The 27,748-nt window shown below is 36.2% G+C and overlaps 2 protein-coding genes across 5 annotated transcripts in view; one reads left to right on the forward strand and one right to left on the reverse strand.

Annotated features, from left to right (window-relative positions):
• Positions 1-4,294: 4,294 nt before the first annotated feature.
• LOC138692617 (uncharacterized) overlaps positions 4,295-27,748 on the reverse strand; it is a 25,114-nt gene continuing 1,660 nt past the window's right edge. Inside the window, exons 1-6 of one of the 2 annotated variants that reach the window (XM_069815644.1) lie at positions 17,631-18,387; positions 15,821-15,912; positions 10,980-11,102; positions 6,432-6,549; positions 5,620-5,706; positions 4,295-4,606 (exon numbers count right to left, since the gene is read on the reverse strand). In XM_069815644.1, coding sequence (XP_069671745.1) covers positions 4,476-4,606; positions 5,620-5,706; positions 6,432-6,549; positions 10,980-11,102; positions 15,821-15,912; positions 17,631-17,649 — 570 coding nt within the window. In that variant the 5' untranslated portion in view covers positions 17,650-18,387 and the 3' untranslated portion in view covers positions 4,295-4,475. Of the gene's footprint in view, positions 4,607-5,619; positions 5,707-6,431; positions 6,550-10,979; positions 11,103-15,820; positions 15,913-17,630; positions 18,388-27,748 lie in introns of those variants that run through there. The other variant, XM_069815653.1, reaches the window with a different exon arrangement.
• LOC138692598 (centrosome and spindle pole associated protein 1-like) overlaps positions 19,478-27,748 on the forward strand; it is a 66,261-nt gene continuing 57,990 nt past the window's right edge. Inside the window, exon 1 of one of the 3 annotated variants that reach the window (XR_011330086.1) lies at positions 19,478-21,614. Coding sequence is in view for 2 of the 3 variants with exons in the window: in XM_069815620.1 (XP_069671721.1) it covers positions 21,504-21,614 (111 nt within the window). In the remaining variant the exon portion in view is untranslated. The remainder of the gene's footprint in view (positions 21,615-27,748) is intronic. The other 2 variants (XM_069815620.1, XM_069815611.1) reach the window with 2 other exon arrangements.

The following is a 27,748-nucleotide window of genomic DNA, read 5'->3' on the forward strand; positions in this document are numbered from 1 at the left end:
CCAGTACATGTGATTCAACAATACCGTAATGTTTTTAGTCAATAAAAAAATTGTTTTAAATTCAATAACATTACAGTAATTTATATTTTTTTATGCTCGACCATGCCTAAATGTAGTAATTACACACCTGGTAGTAGCCCTTTAATGCACCTCATTAAAGTACACCTATTCATTAAAGTTCAGGTGTTCAGCCAATGAAAAACACCTTTGTACCATTATAAAACCGCAAGTATTGATTATTCTCGGATATGCAATCGAAAGACAATTAGCGAAAAGTCACGGAGGCTGGAAATCCAATACTGTTGCAGAAGGTTATGTTCTGTTACTGTAATAATTAGCGTTAATTGTAAATAATATTCAAATAAATCCAATTTGTCATCTCGTTTTTCAATTCTAAATCAATTTCCAGATTATATCAAGACTAATGTTCATCTTATTCTGTATGTTATAGCTAGGTCAATGACATTCGGCCTCGAAAAAAATCAATACTTTCGCGTCTGTGCACATCTCACAATTTAGAAGGTCAGTTCCGCTCCTCACTTATATAACCATAACATGAATACTTATGAATAATTTCAAGTTAAAAATGTGGTCGAGCATAAAAAGTCGTATGAAACTTGCCTATAATGGTAATTAAGACGCTCGTATGAAAATTATGAAACTCGTTTGCGCTCGTTTCATAAACAAACATACTTGCGTCTTAATTACTACCATTATAGGCTCGTTGCATAATGTACTATTAAGATATTATTCACGTTACGGTTACAGCGTCCCACATTAATACTGGTTCCCTCTCCTTCCTCTTCTGCTACGAATCACATAACTTGGCCCTGCTGGCTTGCACACACCCCCGTTATGTGGAAGCTGGTCACTGAAAGTTGATGTGACCTTTCGTTAACATCTTAATTTATACTCTTTTTTTTTTTTTCACAAATAACTGTTAGCAGCAGAAAATCAAACTCTCAGAGATCTCAGAATTGGTAGTAATCTCATATTACTTATATTTACTGCCATGGTCTATCTCTTAGAAGATCCTTTATTTGAGACTGAAAAGCGTTAATGATGTAATTATGTGAGATGCATTTCCACGATTGTGAACAGTGGATGAAGAGGCCTCTTCAGCCCCCAGTCTCACTCCCTGTGACCTCTGTTTGTGGGGTTATGTGACAGGAACATGTTCAAGTTGGGTTGCAGACTGAGCATTTGTCAGGTTATGAATGGAGCTCATGTGGAGCACCTTTAGACCCTTTAGAGTATGTGAAATTTTCAGTGTTCGTCTTTCAAATGACACTAGTTATAACTGTAGCTGTTGAGAGCAGAAGTGGTGTAAGTCAGAAATGGGTAATGAGTAGGACTAGGATTTTGATGAAATTGCATCTTTTTTCTAGTAAGCCAGAAACATAGCTGCTTTAATATTCATATGTTATGTGATAAACTGACTGTTTTAAGACATGTCTGTTAGGGCATTTTTTTGCCTGTTTCAACTCATAAGAGCATCTTTTGTTTTATTCGGTAATTTTTTAGGCATTTTCATTTAATTTTGGCCATAAATCCCCATTATTAATGTAAAATAATGTTTATTTCCTTTGATATTTTCTCTACATATTTTGTCCATTAATACTCATTATTTTGTATAATATTTTAATCGTTTTTCTACACAAATACTGCCATTTTAACGTAGTACACCCCATGTAATGGATCAGTCCGACCACCCCTTCAATATAGACTCCTCTATACCTGCTAATTCCGGATAAGAGTGGCCTTGTGGTAGACTACGTGGAAACTAAAAGTAAAGTAAATCCATGGTGCTACAGCCCATGAAGGGCCAAGACTGACCAGCCGACTGCTGACCTCACGTCCATGTGCCGACACACAAGTGAACAATTATACATGGAAACTACATCAGGTAAAATAATTATTTAAAGTGTACTACTTAGAAAAAATTATGTAAAATTTAATTTAATTACTAGTCTAAATATTAAGTAGTACAAAACCTCTTTTCCTACTAAGCCAATTATGTAAGATCAATTTTTAAGGGCATTTTTGAAAGATTTTTAGGTCATAAATGCATTGTTTTTAGGACATTTTTTCATGATGTATAGGTCATCAAAATTCTAGCCATAGTAATGAGGGTTAAAGTAAACATTCTGTAAAATACAGCGCAAAGTAGCAATTAATATTTAATTTATTTAAACTATTAGTAGTCAGTGGCTAGCACGAAGGACATATTAATTGCTACTTTGCGCTGTATTTTACAGAATGTTTATTTTAAACCTCATTATCCAATTTTGACTTACACCACTTCTGCTCTGAACGGCTCAATTATAGCTGTAATATTTGCCTTGATGTAACAACCTTAAGGTGTGTCAATCATTTACATACTTGTTCGATCCCAGAGCTCAGGTATCCTGGCTTGAGTTTTACGTAGTTTCCAAGTCTCTCCAGGTGAATGACAGGATAGTACTGTATCTATTAAACAGGACCCTGACCTGCTACCTTCTCAATCTTAGATTCGTCCATTATTACATAATTTCCCATATGCTATCCATGTGTCTTATGTGAAAGACCTGCTACAATCAAATGTCGTTCTGACAAACACCAAGTCCTTGCAGTCTTTTAATTGTGATGATTTGCTTGTCTTAAGAACTCAGGATCTGTTCCACACTCTCCTTAGCTCTGATTATGAGATTGGAGTAGTGTGAATTCCTGGTCATGTAGGGATTCCAGGAAATGAGGCTGCGGATGCTGCAGCCAGGGCTGGCGCACTGAATGGCTCTCTGGTATATTGGCGCGAGAGGTGGCAGGACATTCGAAACTACTTGAAATATAAAATATGGTGGCAAAGGGAAGGAGAATGGTCTGCACAAGAGGGAAACAAATTACGAAATATAAAGAATACTGTTCGAGTTTGGGATTCGTCCACAAGAGCGTCACGGCACGAGGAGGTTTTACTCACCCGGTTGAGGATTGGCCACTGTCATCTGACACATGGCCATCTCCTACGTGGCGAGCCTCAGCCGGAGTGTGATATGTGCTGTGTTTCACTTATGGTGGAACATTTTTTATTGTGTTGCAGAAAATATGACCGTGCCCGCAGGCAATATGGAATTCGGCCGACACTACGTGACTCTCTTGGAAATGATTTTAATTGTACAAATGCAGTTCTGAGATTTTTATCGAATACAGGTTTGAATAAGGTGATTTAGTTTTTTAGATTGGCAACAGGCCATGATTGTTTGGCCAAACACCTGCATAGAATTGGAATATATCAGTCCCCTATCTGCCCATTGTGCAACTCAGACCAAGAGATGGATTCGGAACACCTCAAAATCTGTGCTTCATTGGCTGGCCATGATAATATCTTTGAAAAGTATTGGAGTGCAAGAGGTCAAATGACTTTATTGTCAAACGCCTGGCATTAGAAAACAACAACAACAGTTTTTTATTGATCTGTTTTACTTATCCTCCGGATTCTTTACATCCGGAGGTTACATTAGTTGTTTTATATTTGATTTTATATTGTTGACATTTCGGACTTTATACATCCGAATATTTTGTAAAATTTTATGGTTTTTAAAATATGATTCACAATTTATCTCTGGTGGCCTGAGTTTTATTGTTTTATTTGTTCGTTTTGAATACCACCTATTGTGGTAGAATTGCTCACTTTTATGATTCTGTAGAAATCACCTTATGTATACCGCATTTGTGTGCCTCGTTTTATCGAGACAACGCTTTTTAGTTCTTTTAGCACTCTGATAATTACATTATTTATGTCTTTGTTATATTAAGAATTTTAGATAAGGGCGCAAATAGCCATAGTAGCTGACGCGCCCTTCTTATACCCTACTACTACAAACACCAGTTTAACGAATTCGTCAATATAACGAACAAAATTATATTCCTCTTCCTTACCTGCATAAGGCTCCGTGTTAAATTATTTCAATTGTACGAACATCAATATAACGAAAATTTCACTACAACAAAAACAAATTTTCCTCTTCATGATACATATGATCATTACAATGAAGACGAAAAAAAGGAGAGCCTGCCAATGATATTGAAGAGTTGGACCCAGAACTCTGGAGTCATATGTGAGAAGAATAACAACATCTACAGACGTGAAACCAAAAGATTTAATTGATATCAACAGTGCAGTGACTATTGAAAAAGAGGTTACAGTAGAAGATATTGTCAGTAGTGTAAAGCAAGAAGAAGGTGTGAGTGAAAGTGATGAAGAATCTGTATGTAGTGACAATGATTGTGAAAAAAAGACAAAATGTCTCTTGCCAAAGCTGTTTTATTTTCCAAACAATGCATACAGAAAGACTTTTGGTAATAATTATACATTGACATGGAATGTAACAAATTATTGAATTCTTATATATATTATGTGCAGATATATTGATTGCGATACCACACATCACTGTTTATAAATAATTCAAACAGAACAGCTCCATTATGTTATGAACAGCTTAGAGTTGCATTTGTTTTATCACCGCATCTACACGACTCACAAGTTCAAGAAAGCCTGGATCCAAGATACACATTTGTACAGTCTTGTCCAATGGAAATTCAGGTGGAAGTGGCTCGGGAGTCAAGCAGTCTGTGCAGAAACATAACAAATATAAAGTCACTAGCAAACTGAAATACAGACCCATTCCTTTAGTTTTCTGCAATTCTAGCAGTACTTGCATCAGCATGATGCGAGAGCAGACACTGACAAGTCATACCTTGCAAGGACAGCACGTAACTTAGGCCTGGTTTTATAAATCTAATCTTTGGGGTTAAGAGGGATGAAGTTACAGGAGAATGGAGAAAGTTAAGGCTGATTCACAATAAACCGGGAATGGAAACGACGATAACGAGAACGGAAATATTGTTAAAATAAATGTATTTAAATGTGAACATTCACAATTAAGTATTGTGAATGCTCACATTTAAATACATTTATTTTAACATTATTTCCGTTCTCGTTATTGTTGTCGTTTCCGTTCCCGGTTTATTGTGAACCAGCCTTTACACAACAGAGAACTGCACACATTGTATTCTTCACCTGACATAATTAGGAACATTAAATCCAGACGTTTGAGATGGGCAGGGCATGTAGCACATATGGGCGAATCCAGAAATGCATATAGAGTGTTAGTTGGGAGGCCGGAGGGAAAAATACCTTTGGGGAGGCCGAGACGTAGTTGGGAACATAATATTAAAATGGATTTGAGAGAGGTGGGATATGATGATAGAGACTGGATTAATCTTGCTCAGGATAGGGACCAATGGTGGGCTTATGTGAGTGCGGCAGTGAACCTCCGGGTTCTTTAAAAGCCAGTAAATAACCATGGTACTAACATTTCATAAGGTATGCCAGTGTTGGAGCTGCCACCTATCAGCCTATTAGTCAAGCTGATGCTCATTTTCTCAGTACATGGTGCTACGGTTATACAACCATGACTTAGTTGCCCTTGCTTCATTTGTATACCACAGGAAGGTGAGGTTAAGTATTCAATGTCACTAACGTATTATCTGGAATAATTGGTAACTCTCCAAACCAAGAAATTTTGGAATAACGAATCCAATATGCATTTTCGTATCTGATTTCTAAAAAGCATACCATACCTGCAATTGTGTTTGCATTTGATGCTTCTGCTTTCATGAAACGTTCAAACCAGTCATTAATAGTTATGTGTTCTTGATTATTTGTTCCTGAAACAAAAACATTATAATTTATATGCCACCTTGTAGGATGTCTTTATTTAAATGAAATAAACAACTGAATTTCACAGTAGTACAGTAAAACCTCGTTAATCCAGACTAAATGGGGGGATAAGTTGACCGGTTTAACAAAAGTCTGAATTAACTGAAGTAACCTAAAAGAACAGTAGAAAGTGCATTAAAACTCCGTTTATAGCAACAAAACACATTTATTATGGTATTTAAAGGGCATAAGCTTTAAATATACTTTACAGTACAGTAAAATGTAAAGTAGGTATACATACAGTGCAGTAAATACGTGATACCTATAATTATGATGATGTGCCCGACAGACCTTGCATTATCGTTTTGCCTCTTACTTACATTTTAAACCTTTGTTTGTGTAATCGATAATAATATTTGTTTGTGTACTAGTTTAATAATTACTTTAATGCAAACTTGATAGATTTAAAAAAAATTTTAATACTATAGGTGTAAAATTGTAATTCCATAGTTCTAATGTATAAAAGTAAGTCTTAAAACAAGGTTCTTTAATTTTTCCAAACTTTTTTTTTTTGCCCGATTAACGATGTTTACTGTACCTTAATATGGAATGCAATCGCCATTTTCTAAAATACCTACCCAGTAGATCATCACTATACTGATGTTAAGTAGCTAATGAAACTGTAATAGATAACAGAAATATCAATTGTTAATATGTAAAAAGTTTAACTCACCTGTAGGATCATGAATGGATATGTAATGAGACAGGAGAGATACACAAGACCTGCAGTTTGATAATGCAGAACTAAAATCTGTGGCTGCAAATTTTACACGAAACCGACGAGATGTTTGCTGAAAATAAAATGAAGTGTTCAGTCATACATATTCAATAGTATTTAGTGAGTATCAGTTTTGTTTCTCATTTTCAGACAATTGCTGTGATTGAAATAGATAATATTCTTCTAAATCTCTATTGAGAGCAACACAGCACCAGAAACACTTATTTTTAACATTTTATTCTGCATCATCATTTCGTCATGAAGACATGTTTCGACATTTTCCTTCTTCATAGTCCTGAATCAGACTAGGTTATAGTTAGAGAAAATCTTTCACCATCAGCATTTGATATCCACAACCCAAGACAATGTAGAGAAATTGTAGTGCAAATATTCCAAGAACTTTAAAACCATTATTTCTGTAAAGAATACAGGCATAGAAGTATTTGCTCTGTATCTGCTCCAGGTACTACACCACCGAATTTCAAAGTAAAAACTGTCAGTAAATGCATTACAAATCATTTGTTGTCAGATTAAAGTAAAAAATATGAGTGAGATTATTGCAAACTTGTACATAAAAATTAAGGAAAGAAGACATTTTCTTAGTTAAAATGGACTAAAAAATACACAAAACTGATACCTTTTCTCAAAAGTAAATAAAATTCTAAAAACTTTCTCGTCAAACAAATGCTATAAACCAGTTAAAAACTATGCCAAATACATTCAAGAAATATATTTTATAAATTTAAACAATTTTCTCGTTATTTGTTTCTTCTCCAAGGGTTTGCCCAAGGACGTTCTAAGGCTTGCTCATCTCAGTTTTGGTCGTCTAAGGTTTAGTATTGTAATGATTTGTATTGGAAAGCATTTCGTGGAAATTTAATGATAGGTTCTGCATACATGTTGTCTCATTATTTTCTAATAACTAGGGCTCAGAAGTTGATGAAATATCATCTTTTTCATGAGACATCACAGACAAGAATTATTCAGAATGCAATACAAATTCGTTGCACTTCAACACGAACCTATATAGCCTATTTTTATTTTGCATTTTTTAGGAAATGTTCTACTTTTTGTTGCATTTTTGCCCTTTTCTGCTCATGAACAGACTTTTTTTTATGGTGTAGTTGTAGTCTGTATTTGAGAACCTACTGCAGATTGCGTATGCAATTCGATTGCGTCATACAGGAATTTTCCTTATGGTTCCATTAGCCTTGACTTCTGATCATGTGTGTTACGTGCTTCCCTCAATAAATGCAACAGAACAAATACTGCAGCCTCAGTGTCCGCAGTCAGCATACTGTATCACACAAGTGAAGACGTAAAAATGCCGAAAGTAAAACAAAACAGATAAAGTTTTTTGCCACAGTTAGTGACTGAGTTTGATCACAATGTATTTTCTACAGATGGAAGTATACTATTACAGTAGAACCTCTATTATCCGTGATAATGAAGGGGGTGGACTGAACGGTTAATCGGTACCATAAAATATTTTCGTAAATTAAGTGACTAATACTTGAACTTTCGTAATTTTCTCCGTGGTCGTGTGTTTATCACTCTAGGTAGTGAATCAGAAGTTCACTAATTTAAGTTCGGTTGTCAACGATGTGTTCATTCATTCCTTCATTTATTTTATTCCATAAATCTTACATGAGCAATGAAGCTTTAAGATGTGGAACAAGTCAAAATTTTACAATATTACAATTACAATTTTTACAAATTTTAATAGTTTTACAATTTAGTAATTTTCTACAATTTTTACAATTTCGTGCAATTTTTTACAATATTTTGGCGAGATGTAGTGAGATGAGGTGAGGTCCGAGGATTCGCCAAAATATTACCTGGCATTTGCCTTTTGGTTGGGGAAAACCTCGGAAAACCCCAACCAGGTAATCAAATCAAAGGGGTTGATGCCAAAGACTCGCCATAGACCATCCGGCTTCAGTCCCACGGCTGTGGAAAACCTTGGAAGAAACCAAAGACCAAAGGGGGATCCAACCCAAGCCCGAACGCAGCTCCGGATCAGCAGCCCAGCGAGTCTGCCGACTGAGCTACATCGCTGGCTCTACTAAAAGTATACAATACATAGCCAATCAGATTATTAAATTTACAAACGCAAACGAGGCAAGGAAACTCCTTGTAATGGCAGTCAATGGAAAGATGAAATAGTAGAGGTCTCATGTTGTAGATTTACATACTCTATATACTTCTTCCTTGATTTTTATTAATTGTTGTAACATCAGTGTCGTATTCTGATGCGTAACGAGCCACGATTTCTCTTTCCCCAAACCACTAAATTATTTGCACTTTTTTTCGATAGCACAACACGTTTTATTTTAACACTCATGGAATACATTTTATATAGAAGTTGTACAATACAGCAACTCGAACAGTAGACCAAACTGTATAAGTGTAAAGGCTTGTAATAATACTCTGCAGAAAAAAAAATACGTATTATTCATACTGTATGTTTCTGTAGCAGGAAAAAGAAAGGAGCGAGAGAAAGACAGTCGGATAATCCACCAATCGGTTAATAGAGTGACGGATAATCGAGGTTCTACTGTATTTTGTTGGTATTTTACTATTAAAATCATGGTATTTTTTTTTTTTTTTTAATTTTAATGTCATGTTATCATAATTTAAGGTCATTTTATAGGTCATTCTTCTGTGATTTTTAGTTCATCAACTTCCAAACCCTACTAATAACAAACATTATTATCTAGTGAGATTATTCAGTGATAAGAGATCCTGGAGGCGACTAATCTGATAGCAGTTTTTAGTAGTTTCCACGATCTTAATGTAATTAGAAAAATATTTATTTAAAAGACAAATACCAGATTTCCACTTTCACTACGAAGATAGAGATATAGATACTGTTTTGCGTATACTGTTGGCAGATATGTCTACAGACTGTTAAGAAATGGTCACTAGATAACAACTGAAATCTATAGAGTGGCAAGTATATGACAACAAAATGAAACTGCAGTGTACTATTCCCAACAGATAATCGCAGTATAAACTATAAGTAAACCTGAAAAAACTTCTTGCCTCTAACTATAAACATTGTAACAAAACTGACTGAGATAAATGTACCCCCTCTCAACTACAGTGACAACCCCCCCTTCTCCCCTCCTCCTTTCAGACTACCGTATTTATCTGTGTATAAGACGAACTTTTTTGTTCTCAGAATAGGTCTTAAAATTAGGCTGCATCTTATACAACAAAGATAGGCTACATGTACCATTATTTTTCATAGTTGTCCACACTAGTTTTTCCCTTCCACTGGGTCAAAATATCCTGATCCAAGGTCAGTGAGAACATCGTTGTGAAGTCTCTTTTGAAGTGTGGTATCAGCAACGCCCTAGATGGAAGTGAAGGATCATTTTCTGTATGAATCTGAAGATTCCTGTTCTGATGGCGGGTTCAATGGATCCAATGAAGAAAAAACTTCTGATGAACAGCTATGGGAGTGAATTTAAAGGCTTCTGAAGGTCAGTGAATAATTTTTAACATTAATTATGTTTTTCTTGGCTGCAAAAGGGTATCTGTCAGATACAGGGGGGAGAGCCATTAATCCTTCCCATTGAAGGCTTTAAGGAACCAACCTGGACAAATACCCAATGTCCCATCCCTACCTTCTCGTGGTGCAGCTGTTAATAAGCATAATTTTACGAGCTGAACTAAAGGGAGGGGCTACTCATCCATTAGCACTGGTCAGCTTGATGAGTTAATGACTGAATTTGGTATAATTTTCCTCTATCCAATACCTAATTCCCTTTTTACCCTTTCCTATCCAGTCCTCTGACTGAACTCTTACTTTCTTCGGTCCCGACGGCATTAGAGCATTCGAGGCCTAGGGGTTCATTTCCCTTTCCTTCCTCCTCTTTCTACTTTTCTGTTCCTAGTGCTGACCTGCTATGGCACTAAAATCGTCCTCCAGTGGCTTAAGGAGGGAAAGCTGGTGATCAACAAGATCTCCCAGCTAGGTCAATGGACCCGTCGACCAACAGCAGGTGTGGCCCTCTAGACATTCTGGGAGTTGTGTGTGAATGAAGTACCACCAAAACGTTAAAATATGGTGTTCACTTAAATCGGCTACAACCTGCCATTTTCACTCCAATATGAAGTGAGTACCATTAAGGTAAAATTATCCCGAGGTAAAATAGTCCCCCAATCGGATCTCCGGGTGGGGACTATTTTAATGATACAGAATCAACTAAACATCTTACCAAGAAATGGATTCGGAACACCTCAAAATCTGTGCTTCATTGGCTGCTCATGATAATATCTTTGAAAAATATTGGAGCGCAAGAGGTCAAATGACTTTATTGTCAAACGCCTGGCATTAGAAAACAACAACATGCTTTTCTTTAAATTTGAGTCTTTTTCTGGACAATTTCTTTCAATTTTTGGGGTGCATTTTATACATCGACAAATATGGCATTTGTCTTGAATAAGCTGTAAGTCACAGTGAGATGAGAGATGTATATTAGTTCAGTTGCTTACCTGATGTTTAATAATGAGTACTAGAATCCTGTCTTTCCAAACTCCTCGCAGTCCACTGTCGCCTGAAGCAAGCCCTACAGATTCTATCAGAGTTCCTTGTTGAATAACTAATAGCTGCAAATTCTGTAATGAAAAAATAGAAACCTTTTTTATTGTTTTTCTATATTTCTTTGTAGGAAAAGTGTGTCGTGACAATACTGTTGCATTGAGATGTGGAAAAGGAAAGTACAGTCAACTCCATATATAGTGAACCCCTGCGGACTTGCATATTTCGTTCACTAGATGTGAAGTGTCTCTCCTCTAACCTTATGACAGAAATGAATGAGTGAACAATAAAATGAAATATTTCATTTTTTTGGAATGGATTACACTGTATACTGTTACTCAGAGTTGATTTACTTAAACTATGCTGTCGACCCATATCCGCTTGCGAAAAACCACGTTCAATGTCACTTATAATATTCGCCTTATCTTCCGAAGAAAACACTTTACACTTCGACATTTTTATACAGTACATTCACTGAACACTATAAACAGACTGATCAAGTAGAAATGACAAAGGCTGTTATGATGTGACTGCGTACTCAGCCTTGGAATTTCCCGGGTCACTTAATGGAAACTGGGAGAGGGTTGATGGACTTTGAAAGCCATCGAAATCTTACCTTCATTTATGCTCTGGACATAATGTGTTCATAAAAAACGATTGTAGGTTAAATGTAACTTTGAATATTTTCCTTGCGGGATATTCCTGTTGCTTTCCATGTGAGCTTAGACTGCAATAAATTGAGCACATGATAACCTCTACTATTAACCCTTTAGGTGAGGCTGAGCCTGTAACAGGCTGATTGCAAAGGAGTTCCATGGAAAACTAAGTAAATATTGGGGATTTGGAATTAAGAAGATAGAAGTAATGTGTTGTAGCCAGAGATTTTATTGAGACTTCTATGTGAGCTACCATGCTCCTTTGCCACCCTCGATTTTATACGAGTCATCACCCCATTTTGCTGGATTGTCCAGGTTTAAGCCACATCAGGCATCAATTGGGAAACACATGGTGTCTCCTGAGATCGCAAAGCTGATCATCCATCCACTGTGGTCTTCTGGGTTGAGTTCTAGTTCTTTTTTCTTTTTAGTTGGTTATTTTACAACCTGTATCAACATCTCGGGTTATTTAGCGTCTGAATAAAATGAAGGTGATAATGCCGATGAAATGAGTCCGGGGTCCAGCACCGATAGTTACCCAGCATTTGCTCATATTGGGTTGAGGGAAAACCCCGGAAAAAACCTGAACCAGGTAACTTGCCCTGACCGGGATTCGAACCCGGGCACCTGGTTTTGCAGTGAGTTCTAGTTTATAGGGCACACAATGGGCCATTCGCACCTAAGTGCTTCAGTAAATGTCTACGCCCTTGCCGAGGAAGAAGCAAAGACTGAGAAATACATATTTTATTTTTCCCATTTTTCTTGGTCATAAGATCTGGAAGACATTCTTCTATACTGTCCATTCATAAACCACAAAAGAAGTAAATTAAAATCATCAGTACCAGTTGCAGAAGACACAGCCCTGCAGTATATATTGACTACACTCCAACTCTGGCTACTAGCAACAGGCGTCTATAATGAACACCGATCAAAATACCCCTCTTTTCTCGTGAAAAACAACAACTGAATAGTCTACAGTGGACTGTAGTAGTCTTTATGTTGTCGGCAAACAGCTGGATACATTAAAAAGATTGATTGATTGATTTTTCTTGGTCATGTCACAAATTAGAGGAGCTAAAGATGGTCTGTTAACTAACAGCAAAGCTAAAACATACCCAGTGGCGCATCAACAGGGGAGGTAAGGCAGTAAGATTAACCTCCCTAAAAATACAGAGGGGTAGATAGTATAGCTTTACTCTTAAAATATTACATAGTTGAGAAGAACATGTGTTGTATACCCGTTGAATTTACAATCATCTCTATTGCTCTGGAAAAAAATGGACTTCATAGGTAAACACGAAATTTATTCACATTTATCGCAGAGTTATGGAGAATCCTTCAGATGATTCCTACTTCAACAGAAGAGTGTAGTAGTTTTTCAATGTTAAAGCAAATCAAAACGCATCTACCATGACTCAGAAAAGGTTGATCTATGTAAGTGTTCTCTATACATACAAAGAATGCTTGGATGCACTTGACTTGGACAGCATAGTACAGTGGTCGGCAGGTTGTGCATTTGTGACGTCGGAGCAAGGTCAGACTACATGAGCGCCTGAAGAGAAGCACAGCAATCGCACAGCGGCAAGCTATATAATAAGTGGTTCAGGGAAATTGGTTAAGTTTTAATTTTATTTATACTTGTATTTTATCTATACAGGATAACCCGTACGTAATGTCATTAATTTCAGGAGCTTATTCTTTGAAATATTTCAAACAAACAAGTTAAATACAATTTTGCTCGTTTTTACTTCCTTATCGAGATAAAAATTATTGTATATGAATTATTTCATAGGATTTTTGTGAAAGCCATTGGTTTAATTCCCAATATCCTCAGTCAGTTTAAGAGAGTGGTGTATTATGATTAATAATTGACTGAAAGAATTTTAGTTTTGTCCTTTAAATGTGCAGAAATTTGATCCGAGCAAATGTAACATTGTAAATTTCCTTTTACTGAACGAAAAGTTACATTACTTCGGATCAAATTTATACACATTTTAAGGACAAAACTAAAATTATTGCAGTCATTTGTTATCATAATATATTGCTGTCTTAAAGCAACTTAGCATATTTGGAATTAAATCAATGACTTTCCCAAAATACGCTAAGGAATGTTACATATAAAAACCATTTTTGTCTCGAAAAGGAAACAAAAACGAGCAAAATTGTATAAAATAATCATATGCACGAAATTAGATGTAGGCTTATAGGTAGTACAGTATTGAAGCTTATCAGCTATCCTTCACCCTCAGAGCTCTGGATGCCAATGTTCTTAAAAGAGAGCACCATTGCTCTGAGGGATGATGTCACAGAGCACTGATTCTACCGATCGCTGGCTTAGAGTATTTATTTCTATATTTGTATGTTATAGCAGTTTCAGAGCCTCATTTATATATGCAAACGCTTCTGTAGCTGGCCGTATTATGAATTTCATGTTATTGTAAGTACATTAAATTGATTACAAACCAAAATATTTTGTTACATTGATTTATCACGGATGTACAGCTTTGTTTTCGTACAAATTTATTGTAATTGTGTTGTTCCCATACTACCTCAGAAGAATGGATCGCGCTCTGTCAGTGCATAGATGCCGTATCACCACTGTTCAGATGAACCTTATCTCCACGCTGTGCTCAGTATGCAGAGTTTCCCAAGCAAAGAACGTGGCTGCTCCGTGGTATGACGTCATAGAGCACGGAACATGCCGGTCACTGGCATAGTGCAATGAATAACAAGAGCTAAAATTTTCAAAATCTTCGTTAGGTTGTATATGTTATATATTAATATCACATGTCCAGTTGATATATTTGTATGGAAATAAATATTCTTAAAAATAAGAAATAGAAGTAATAAAAAGTAAATACAGTTTGGTATATACAATTTGTTAATGACGATAATATTGTATCATTCTTTACTGACTTCCTTTAGTTCACAAAATTTATAGTTTTTGAGTTAGTTCATAGTATAGTATAGTTCACTATTAGTAAGATGTCAACAAAATTCCTACTCCCCCTCTCTTCAAACAAATTACGTTGTATTTAGATAGCTTGGCCGGTGTTATGACTGAACATACGGCTACTAAACTTTTAAAATTGAAACCTTATAGAGTTACTGTAGTCCAAAAATTACGGCTGCACAGCAACGAAAATAGAGTGAATTTCTGTAATTATAGTCGCGACGCTGTTATTCCCGGCGTGACTCCACCTCTTTCCTTACGTCTTAGGAAGTCAAGGCTCTATAAAGTCTAGGTAGGTAGTATCATTTGCCATTTTTGTTCTTTCATTCCCAAGCTACTCTACGAGGAATCTATTTGCCACGCCATTAAACATTATCATGTTGTAGCTCCTATGATAATAAATCAAACGCACTGTAATTGAGTGACAAATAACGTCTTCGTGTGCTTTTTGCGAACGCCAACGAAAGAGCCAAAATGGCGGGCGATTATATTGAGCATTTATCGAGCCTTAAGAAATGAATAACATCTTCATAAGCAAATCACAAGATGCACACCTGCAATGCGATTGGCTGCCGGAAATTACAGCGACGGAACTATAGCTTTTACAAAACATTCACTGTATTGTTGATCCACATTTAACAATTTTCTCTGATGAGGCATGGTTTCATTTACGTGGTTATGTATGTTCACAGGGTGGCCAGAATTTATAGTTTTTGAGCTAGTTCATAGTATAATATTGTTAATCACCTTCACAGACTGCATTGTGTTAAGTATGAGTGTTTGGATAACAGTGAATGGAAAAACTGTTATCGCGCACAGAGTGCAGGTATGTGACCAATGTTTTTCAATATAACTATAACCAGGACTATAACTTACGTCAGTATGCATGCAGTTCTGCCCCACTGAATATGCTGAGAAATTGACTCACTCCTGCTCAAATGTTCGCTTATAACACCAGCCAGGCTATATAAATACAACAGTACTAGGTTATTTACTGTTTACAGGTAATGTTTATCAATACTAATGTAAATGTAACGAAATTTAGTTATAACTGCATTTTACTGTAATTTTTTTAACTTAAGAGTAAGTCAATTAAATCGATATTAAAGCATCATTAGCAGCGGTATGCAAGTAATTATGGTTTTCTGTTCTTGTGTAAATACATGCTGAGAATAGCTGTACTCACCTCTACTGAAAGGGTTAACTGACCATCACTACTATCTAGCTGATGCCATGTTTTACCATCCCAACGAGCATACTTTTCCAGTGGCCACATACCTGTAAGTGTAATTAGAGACCAAAATTTTATATAGTAGTATGAGGTGTAGGAATATTCCTCTAACATAAAACGATGGAACTTTATATGTAGCATTCAGTCATCATCATCATCATCACCATCACCATCACCATCAGTAGCAACACAATCACAATAATCCTTCTAGATTCCATACCAGGCTGTATGTTGTTATCCATTCTTAGTTATGTTGAATCTAATTTTGCTCCTGTAATTTAATTAAACACAGAATAAATATGGGAAATGCCTGTTATTATTCGGTTGAGAAGCTTTTGTCATCTAGTCTGCTGTCAAAAAATCTGAAAGCAAGAATTTATAAAACAGTTATATTACTGATTGCTCTGTATGGTTGTGAAACTTGGACTCTCACTTTGAGAGAGGAACAGAGATTAAGGGTGTTTGAGAATAAGGTTTTTAGGAAAATATTTGGGGCTAAGAGGGATGAAGTTAGAGGAAAATGGAGAAAGTTACACAACACAGAACTACACACATTGTATTCTTCATCTGACATAATTAGAAACATTAAATCCATACGTTTGAGATGAGCAGAGCATGTAGCATGTATGGGTGAATGCAGAAATGCATATAGAATGTTAGTTGGGAGACTGGAGGGAAAAAGACCTTTGGGGGAGGCCGAGACGTAGATGGGAGGATAATATTAAAATGAATTTGAGGGAGGTGGGATATGATGGTAGAGACTGGATTAATCTTGCACAGGATAGGGACCAGTGGCGGGTTTATGTGAGGGCAAGAATGAACCTGTGGGTTCCTTAAGAGCCATTTGTAGTAAGTAACGCAACAATAATAAGTGTAAACCACTTACATAAATAAGGTAGCAATTATATCTAAAAATTAAAAAACCAATACTATTAATATTGACTATATGCTTAGCTATATTTTTTAACAGTAATAGTTGTAAACAAAAAATGTAAGGGTGGTGTAGAATCAAATCATAGGAGGCTTAATAACTTATGTGTAGAGTATTATTTGGAGAGTAGGGCTAATTGTCCCGGGAGCACCTTAAGAAAATGACCTATTGATTCTATTAAAATATTTAGGATCTTAAAATTGAACTAGAAGGAGAGGTGCTAGAATATCCAGGCTGGAAAAGAGAAGAAACGTGGATGTTATAAGGATAATGAACATGGAAGAATTGGTGATTGCAAGAATTGAGAATAGACAACTTCAGTGGTATAGTCATGTAAGGAGGATGGATGAGGGGAAGTGGCCAAACGTGCTACTTCAGTGGTCTCCAGCTGGTAGAAGGAAACGAGGAAGGCCTAGAAATTCATGGAGGGCTGGAATATTGAGGATGATGAATGATAGGGGACTAAATGAGCAGGATTGGAATGACAGACGCAGATGGAAAATAAAGGGTAATCACTGAAAAGTGGAGAGGCCCTCAAAAGTAAAGTAAGTAAAATTGAACTAGACTGTTACAATTGGGTGCACAAGTAGGTACGGTACATCATGTATATAATGTCACTTAACTAGAATGCATTGTTTATTTAATATCCACAAAAAAACTGGGAATGTTTAACTTAATGCCAATCCTGATCATAAGTTGTGGCTAAATTATTTATGTTCAATTACTGGATTTTAATTTTGTGTTGTGTTTTCAGAAAGAAAATCTCTCTTGTACCTAATGAATATTAAATATAAATATCAATAACAAATGTAAGATTGGAAAATTGCTACTTACATTCTACATAAGTATCCATTTTATTAATATAAACTACGTAAAACGAAGAGGTCAATTATTTATCTATTTCTTTACTCTGTTTACGAAAAATGTACGGAATGCTTTACTAAGAATATTTTAAATTACCCGGTACTGTGCTTTGAAACTCAAGTGGACAATGCTGCCTACGCTATAATAGCCAGTGTTGCCAACTTAGCGGAATTTCCGCTAGATTTGACGGATTTCAGCGGGAAAGATTTGCATTTAGCGGATACCGGTAGCGGATATTTTGCAGAGTGTGTCAAAGGTTTTCAACGGATTTTCCACAATACATGTAGGCTACATTTTTGTTCGTAGACTAATTTAAATGAATCGAGTTTTAAAAGACACTTTTTATATTGAACGTTTATGTTAGATGTTAATAAGGTCTGCAGTGGCGGCTGATTGACTGAGGCAAGTGAGGCCGGGCCTCAGTCACTAGGCTTAACTGAAATCAAATTTTGTGTTTTCATATAATGTATTAGTTATTTGAAAGAAAGCATATATCGCTGTAGAAGCATTTGAAAACTTTGATGTATATAGACCTGTTTTTCAGTAAAATTTGTTCCTGAGGCCGGGATCGCTCATGCCGGGTCTGGCTTGTGATGTATATAGACCTGTTTTGCAGTAAAATTTGTTCCTGAGGCCAGAATCGCTCGTGCCGGGTCTCGCTTAATGCATTTCATGTCCTTTCGCGGGCTTTGAGTTTAGGCTTAAAACGTTGTAGCTGAGGCATAATTCGGCTGGCCTGGTCAGATTTCACTCGTCCCATCCATGGGCCGGCCTCAAGGGTAGAGTGGGGTGGGAATAGCAGTGGTGACTTGTCTTCCTAACTAGGCCATAAATAACAAAATTCCAGCTCTTTGGCAGGCAGAGACTCACACCATTCTCTCCCCTTATGTCTCAGTTTATGACATATAAGCGAGGGTGTAGTACAGTAGTGAATGTGGGTTAATGTTGTTATGTATTTCGGGAAAATATAAACAGAAACAAATGAGAGAAGTAATGCTGGTGCAGTTAATTCATTGTTAGAGTGTCCTTTTTTGAGAAGAAATAATACTGAAAGAAAGGAAGTTTTAAATGAAAAGAGAGACTACCGAGATACCTACGACATCGCTGATAATTTTTCTCACACATAATCTTAAAACGCGAGTTTCTATTGCATCCTGGTATGGGCAACATAAATGGTTATGTGGTATTGTGATGCAAAATAAACTTCTCTTGGCCATGTTTGCTGCTGTCAAAGAAAAAAAATAAAAAGAAAAGAAAGAAAGGGGAATTTCAACACATATGGGTTGCTTCATTACACTGAAACAATCACTGAAACTCAGAGCATAACAGCTTATTTGGTGAGTGAAATTATTATTTTTCATTGATAATAATAAGAATAGACTAATAATAATACAGTAATAATGATATTAATAATATAATAACAATAATAATTAATATCATAAACAAACATTTTCTATCGGAGGCAATTAAACTAGTTGCATCTGACCTCACCGAGGATTTCGATCACCGGCCGCTACTGAGGTCCTGGTTCATTTAGCTTCTTTACTAAATCATGGCCGCCGAAAGAAACATCTAGACAATGAATGAAGGTGGGGTTAATTGCGGGTAAAAAACTAAAAAACTCAGTTAGGCAAGTAAGGATTTTATTGCATTTTCTTTGTCGGCTAGTGTGTGAGAGATGTGGGTGCAACTTTCACTTCTTAGAAAAAGTCTAAGGTTTGTCTCCGAGTATATTAACGCAATACCAATGTTAATTGGTTAATTGCGGGTAAAAAACTAAAAAACTCAGTTAGGCAAGTAAGGATTTTATTGCATTTTCTTTGTCGGCTAGTGTGTGAGAGATGTGGGTGCAACTTTCACTTCTTAGAAAAAGTCTAAGGTTTGTCTCCGAGTATATTAACGCAATACCAATGTCTGCACGCCCCTTCCCCCACCCACAAAAAAACAGATCTTCTTATAACAAAGGTACCCTTTCTTAATATTTTGCCGACTTCGCTGAATGGTTAGGAGACACTATGTCTGGGGGTCTGTACACTTGGAGAGTCACGTACAAGTGCAATAAAACGTGCTAAATTACATTTTTAGCTGCTGAAAATGAGAACTGTTCTTATATTAATTTCTGAAATCCAAATTTCGCTGTTCCCGTGGGAAATCTGAAGTGAATTAACTTAAATCCCGCCTACAAGAAATGTTTGACAAATAAAATCACAGATATTCGAAACAGTATGTTGGCCACACCTGTGGAGTAACGGCTAGCGCGTCTGGACGCGAAACCAGGTGGCTCGGGTTCAATTCCCTGTGGGGACAAGTTACCTGGTTGAGTTTTTTTCCGGTGTTTTCCCTCAACCCAATATGAGCAAATGCTGGGTAACTTTCGGTGCTGGACCCCGGACTCATTTCACCGGTATTATCACCTTCATCTCATTCAGACGCTAAATAACCTAAGCTGTTGATAAAGCGTAGTAAAATAACCTACTAAAAAAAAAAAGAAAGAAAAAGAAACAGTATGTTGGAACCATCCAATCATAGGAAGCAATTTCGTGATAAAATAAATCAATAATACTGTCTTAATTCTGACCAACATTTCTGTACTCAGTTTCATCTTTCAACCGGGAATGTAAAGCCTTATATGGTGCTGTGTGCGTGATACATGTAGTGTTAATATTATTTAATACATTATACTAGCACTTTCACAAGTTATTAGTGTTACAATGCCCAAAGAAACTGTTATGAAATATACACAAAAATTTAGAAACGATTGACTCTCGAACGAATTATTAAAAGACTGGTTGGTTGAAGTACCGACGGATTCAACAATTGCGCGATGTAGATATTGCCAGTCTAATATTAATTCAGGATTGCCAGGTATTCTCATTCATCGTAAAAATAAGAAACATTTAAATGCTGCCAAGCCGTTCTCTTGTGAAAGACAATCTACATTGCAATTTCCCGTAGTTAAGCGCGTTAATGAATGTGCGGCTACAGAAGCTGCCTTAACTGTGTTTGTTGTGAATCACTGCGCAATAAGATCAGTAGATCACCTTTACAATCTAACGAAAAAGTGTTTTAAAGGAGCGGACCACGCCTCCACTATGCGCATGCATCGTGGGAAGTGTAGCGGTATTATAAATATTCTTTTCCCTCATTTCAAGTCGGAATTAAAACAGGACATATGGCATGAATATTTTAGTGTGTTACTGGACGAATCTACTGACATAAGTGTCACCAAACTGTTAGCTGTGTGTGTTCTGTATTTTTCTTACGGGCAATGTCGCATTATTTCTACTTTTCTGGGCATGGTAGAACTATAGAAGCAGGTATGCCTGGTCTAATGCAGAGATGGAAAGGGCTTTCAGTCAATTAAATGTCTTAAAAAGATCTTTACGCAATAGACTAACAACTACAATGGTGAACGCTGTACTGACTGTAAGAGCAGGTCTAAAACGTCTCAACAAGTGCTGTCACGATTACGAATTTCCGATAGACGTCTTGCAAAAAATAAGTACAATGGCTGCATACCGAACCATAGATTCCGCACCCACTACATCTGCTTCAGAGGACATTAAATTGGAGGAAGATGATGACAAATTATTCTTGTTTTAATGTCAGGTGAGTTGATACCGTATTAGTATTTTATTAACATGTCTTTATAATAAGTTATGTAGACTGTTTTTAATTTTTAACTGAATTTAAACAACATTTTAGCGGGAAAAAATGTGTTGGCAACTCTGTATTGAAATTGAAGTATACAGCGCCAAAATGAAAGGTAGGTCATTAATGTCAAGCTATCGAGGAATCGTGTCTGAGTAATATGTTTTGGTAATTATTGTTTTCATTTAAATTATGGCAACTGCTGGTGATTCTGACTTAGACGAAGAATTAGTGACGTTGTTAGCGGAAAGTAAATGCAAACTGTGGGAAGAAAAAAAACGTCTAGGTCTTCAAGCAGATAATGTAAGTTGATGACATTACATGAAATGTCAGTTCATTTTCTTTAAGTAATTTAACAGAAATTTGTATTCCTATGAAGATCATGTTTCAGGCATCACTGTTTTGAATATGTCATTATTTATTTGCTGAGGGATTTGATTGTTAATGTCAGTTTTTAGAAACTGTAGGGGCTAACCTGCATTGTGTGGAGTATGATGGATTGTCGACGAGACATGGTAATACTTCACAACCGTTATAAAACAATTACTACCAGCAGAGAAAGTTCAGATTGTTATTTATATTATTATCTAATCTGTTAGCCTATCTAGGACGACTGAAAGTCGTTATCACATAATAATTATAACTACACCGAATGTTTTCAGTGAACTTAATGGGTTACATAAACCAACGAATTAATATTAAGACCTAAATAAAGTCTCTTGGATTTTAATTTGATAAACTTTTTTTCTATTCATAGTTTTCTTCTATCTGATGGCCTCCGAATATGTCAGTTTATTCAAGAATTCCTTTAGCCTACTTACCGGTTTGTAGTAATCATCAGTCATGCTATCTTCCCGTAGTAAAGGTTCAGGGCACATACATTACTAAATATTAGGCTACGTAGGTCTATATTTTAATTACATTTTTAATGTTTTCTTATTATTGACACTTTACACGCTCAAAAGAGTACCCATATACTGTATGCCCTGATCTCTAGCTATTGAGAGTTGCAAGGTATATACGTAGTGGGAACTCGTAGCACCCACTTCATTACTAATAAAATCTCAACTAAGTTGCTAGCTACTCATACCATTTCCAAATGCTTTACAATCAACCACGCTTAAATATTTCATGTCAACGGTTCATCGTTGTGTGTGACCTGGCTGCAAAAGGTGTTGATGTAATTAAAGTTGACCTCTTGTAGGTAAATTCGTCTACTGAACATGGGTGCACTTCTAGTGTTTACATAGAAAATGATACAGAAAGGATTTTAATGCAAATTTAAATATCTCAAATGTTCATGTAACTGTAGGCTATGTTATTTATAAATTCCTTCCCATCATTTGTGTATTTGCATGAATAAATGTTAAAGCAACAAACTTTAAGTACCGTACCCATATTGATTTGGATTTTACTTAGGGTGACACAGCTTTCAGAAAATCATTTACGAAAGATTCCAATTCTGGGGATGCGTTTTGTTTTGTTATAAGAACAAAACTGGGAAAACTTAATTTCATCAGATGCAAAGGCCTAATGAAGAATCATGATTGGACTATTTAAAAATTCTTGTTCGAAGTAAATAATGAAAAAAACTACAAATTCAAGACAATTTCATATTTTACAAATACAGTGATCCATAACACTCGAAAGATGTTGGTACATTTGCCCAAAAGTAACGAAAAGACCCAACCCAATCACCAGAACTGTCATTAAGAATATTTGAGTTAAATTGGGAAAGGGGGAAAAAAAAACATTTACCGGTAATTTTTAATACAATTTGAGAGAGGCTTTAAGAGAAGAATGGGAAAAGTAGTCCTGAATACACAGATTATAGCCAATGTAAAAAATTTTAACCAAAAGCTAGCAGATTCCATTTCATAATATAGCCTCAAAGCAAAAGGGGATTACTTAGAATGTATGATTTGTGTACGGAGGTACAAATTTCTAGCTCACAGATTTCCACGACTACTTTTTGAAAGTTGAGAATCCAATTTACTCTGGATAATTTTTTTCGCTGTTGTTTAGTCGAGAGATAGGGTTGGAAGTAAATCCTGAAAAGACTAAGTATATGATTATGTCTCGTGATCAGAATATTGTACGAAATGGAACTATAAAAGTTGGAGATTTATCCTTCGAACAGGTGGAAAAATTCAAATATCTTGGAGCAACAGTAACAAATGTAAATGACACTCGGGAGGAAATTAAACACAGAATAAATATGGGAAATGCCAGTTATTATTCGGTTGAGAAGCTTTTGTCATCTAGTCTGCTGTCAAAAAATCTGAAAGTTAGAATTTATAAAACAGTTATATTGCCGGTTGTTCTGTATGGCTGTGAAACTTGGACTCTCACTTTGAGAGAGGAACAGAGATTGAGGGTTTTTGAGAATAAGGTGCTTAGGAAAATATTTGGGGCTAAGAGGGATGAAGTTACAGGAGAATGGAGAAAGTTACACAACGCAGAGCTGCACGCATTGTATCCTTCACCTGACATAATTAGGAACATTAAATCCAGGCGTTTGAGATGGGCAGGGCATGTGGCGAATCCAGAAATGCATATAGAGTATTAGTTGGGAGGCCAGAAGGGAAAAGACCTTTGGGGAGGCCGAGACGTAGATGGGAAGATAATATTAAAATGGATTTGAGGGAGGTGGGATATGATGATAGAGACTGGATTAATCTTGCTCAGGATAGGGACCAATGGCAGGCTTATGTGAGGGCGGCAATGAACCTCCGGGTTCCTTAAAAGCCAGTGAGTAAGTAAGTTGTTTAGTCGATCTTGTTGCACTCGATCAATCAGCATCTCAGACATCCAGTTTGGTCCTGATTCCACAGAGTTATGATCGCCAGAAGCATGGTTTGTCCCATCTGTCTCACTGGCCTTAATGGTGTAACTGGTTTTAGTTATGGGACTCGATCTACATCATTACAGTGCCCTACTGGGGTTCTGATACTTGGCTGCACGGGGTGAACGAATCAAGGTCCGGCATTGTACAGTTATGACACTTGTTATTGCTGCACTTAGTCTTATTTCTACACAACGTAACCTCCCTTTTTTTGTCTACTCAATGGTGACCGTGGAGGGGAAATGTGCACACTTGTGCTGATAACTGGTCTACATGGTGGTATACCTTTTGTTTTGCTATAGTAGCTTTGTTGAAAAGTTATAACGATTTTAATGCAATAGTTTTTATTTTTTTGACATTGTTACTGAGCTTTTGGCGACTTAATGTGTTGAATACAAAGATGTAGAATCACGTATAAAAAAAGAAGGTTCAAAATGATGTCCATTTGCTGTAGATATGCTTTAATAAATAGTTCATAGTCCCAGTTTGTCTGGGAAAATTTTAGAACGCGGACTGCACCTACCAAATTATGTCTTAAAATACTAAAAAGAGCAGATTTGTCTGTGTTTGTCGAATGCTCATCATTATATTTACGAAAAGGCACTTTTCAGTGCCAATAATTTATTTTGTGTGCACAAGGTTGGAATTTTGAAGTAAGAGGGAAAGGGTGCAGTCCGTGTTCTGGAGTTTATCCGTTTTTCTGTACTGTTATGAGGAACATTAGAAGTATTATATAGGCCTAATGGATGCTCATGTAGCTGAAGAGGTGCTTCCGAATTTTAATGTAGATTGTTTTGACTGAAGAGTCCAGGGGAATAACGATCTAAGTGCATTTTTTAAACGAGCTAATGGTGCCATCTGTTAGAGGAGATCAAGTACTATCTTCTAAATGTTGTTGTTGTTTTCTAATGCCAGGCATTTGACAATAAAGTCATTTGATCTCTTGTACTCCAATATTTTTCAAAGATATTATGACCAGCCACTGAAGCACAGATTTTGAGGTATCTTCTAAATGTTATTTCATTGAAGAAAATGATCAGAGTCGTGAATATGAGCGGTGGAAATTTGAATTCAAATGGAAGAATGATCAAAGTTCTTTAATTTATGTCAGACTAAATTTAATAAGAACACAGTTTATTGGCATATTTGAAGGGACCTAATAGGCCTATGTTGTTAGGTTGACCAAACTATATTGATGTTGAATTAAATTTTGTTACCATTGTTGTTAGTGTTGAATCAAGGCCAAATTTCAAGACTTATAAGTATTAAAAGATTCCGCTGTAAGGTAGGATTTGTGCACAGGAGTCTTACAATACCTTACTATAATGTTCTGCAGAGACATGATGATGATGATGCTGATGAAGAATTTCCACCACCAAATTGAGCTGTAATATGAAAATTCTGAAAACTTCAACTTTTTTCGCATCCGTTTATGTCAAATCACTACAAACATTGATCGTTTTTCCATACCAGGGAGTGTAGTTACAATATGTTCAATGGGATGTTTCTTAGTTGCTGTGTAAATGGGTTTTTAAGATTCAACATTGAATAACTTTTTTTTTGAAGAAAGTGACTTTGATCGTATTGACTCGCAGGTATTGAATATAAACAAAATCCAACAATATTTTCGGTTAAATCACAGATGGTGTATTGAAAACCATTTTTCAATTGTGGAATATTTTCACCTGTATTTCCGTGAAATTTCGAAATCCATTTTTTTTTTCAGCAACATCCATTTTCATTTTTTTTTTCCATTTCATTTCATTTATTATATTCCATAGATCTAATAAAGCTTCAAGATGTGGAACAAGTCAAAACTTTACAAGATTACAATTACAAATTACAATTTTTTGTACAATATTTTACAATTTTCTACAATTTTTTACAATATTTTGGTGAGATGTAGTGAGATGAGGTGAGGCCCGAGGATTTGCCAAAAGATTACCTTGCATTTGCCTTATGGTTGGGGAAAACCTCGGAAAAAATCCAATCAGGTAATCATACCAAAGGGGGTGAAGTGAAGTGAGGCCGAGGACTTGCCATAGACCATCTGGCATCAGTTCCATGGCTGAGGAAATTCACGGAAGAAATCATTCAATCAACACTTTCTATTATGTTTCGTTAATGAAAAAGTAAAAAATTAAAAAAAAATTATGAATATAATAATTCCATACTAGTCCTTCTCCACCACCCTCTTCCTCGCTTCTTTTCTTTTCTTTTCTCCCGCCCTCCTGCTTTTCCTCCCTTCTCCTCCTCCTTCTTCTTCGCACCACTCCAACCCATGTTCCATCTTTTCCCTCTCCTTTAAATTTTCTTTGCAGAGTTACTTTCGAAACAACTGTTTCAATGTACACAACCCACTTACAATAACCAGAAGGATCATTCTAACTGCAGGAAACCATAAACTACAGATTATGGCATGCTGCGAGACCTCAGCTTGTTATTTATGATTGTAATACTTCAATATGTGTAACATGCAAAAATATATTTACAATGTGCCAGTAGCCTATTCTGTCTCTGGACTTCATACATTGAGTTTCTTCCCATTCTGCAGGGTTAATAAAAGTAAAATTATCTTTAGTATTGGAAATGTACTCTATCCCTTTTTTGTTTGTTTCTAAAAATTATGAAAAATAAATAAATAATTATGAAGAAAAGCTAAAAATTTTTACATTTGCAGATGATATATTAATCTGGGGGGGGGGGAGGGGGAATGGAAGAATGGCAGGAAGAATTATAAAAATATGGCCTACATGTAAATCTTGAGAAGTGTTCAGTGACGGGGATTGGAAGAGGACAGTCAGATGGTGGTTACATTAAGATTGGAAATCACATGTTAAAATAAGTTGAGGAGGTAGATTATTTAGGAAGCAGGATTTCATACACAGGAAAAATTGAGCAAGAAAACACTAATGGGATTGGACTGGGTGCTAAATTTTATAACACAGTAAAACATATTTTGTGGAAGTCGGAGGAGTCGACAGAAATCAAATTTATGATGTACCAGTATAAATGTTATTGTGCTTATAGTTATGTATGGTGCTGAGACCTGGACCATGACTAAAGAAGGACATAAGTAGAATCCAGGCAGAAGAAACGGAAATTCTTAAGAAGCATAGAAAAGAAAATGACAAGGGACTAAATCAGACATTAATAATAATCTGTGGTGCTCAGCCCATGAAGGGCCCAGACCGACCAGCCTGCTGCTGGCCTCACGTCCACATGCCGAAGCAGAGGTGGACGAACATCCAACTATAATGGATGTATTGTGTGGTTACCATGATGATCCCCCCCACCGTTATAGCTGACTTTCGCCACCTATCATAGCTCCCCAAGTTTATCACAATGCTGGGTGGGCACTGGTCCCATACACTGGCCGAAATTTCATGAGAAAATTTCTTCCCCCATGAGGACTCGAACCAGTACACATTCCGTAACAGGAAGCCTTAGACCACGACACCATGGTGCGGGACAAATCAGACATTAGAAGTCAAAAGTTATAAGATATATTAGTGAAAATGAGATTAAAAGATTTGGTCATTTGAAAAGAACGAATTAAGAAGAATACCAAGAAGGGCATTGGAAATGAAAG

Source organism: Periplaneta americana, chromosome 2 (assembly GCF_040183065.1).
Source record: "Periplaneta americana isolate PAMFEO1 chromosome 2, P.americana_PAMFEO1_priV1, whole genome shotgun sequence".
NCBI lineage: Eukaryota > Metazoa > Arthropoda > Insecta > Blattodea > Blattidae > Periplaneta > Periplaneta americana.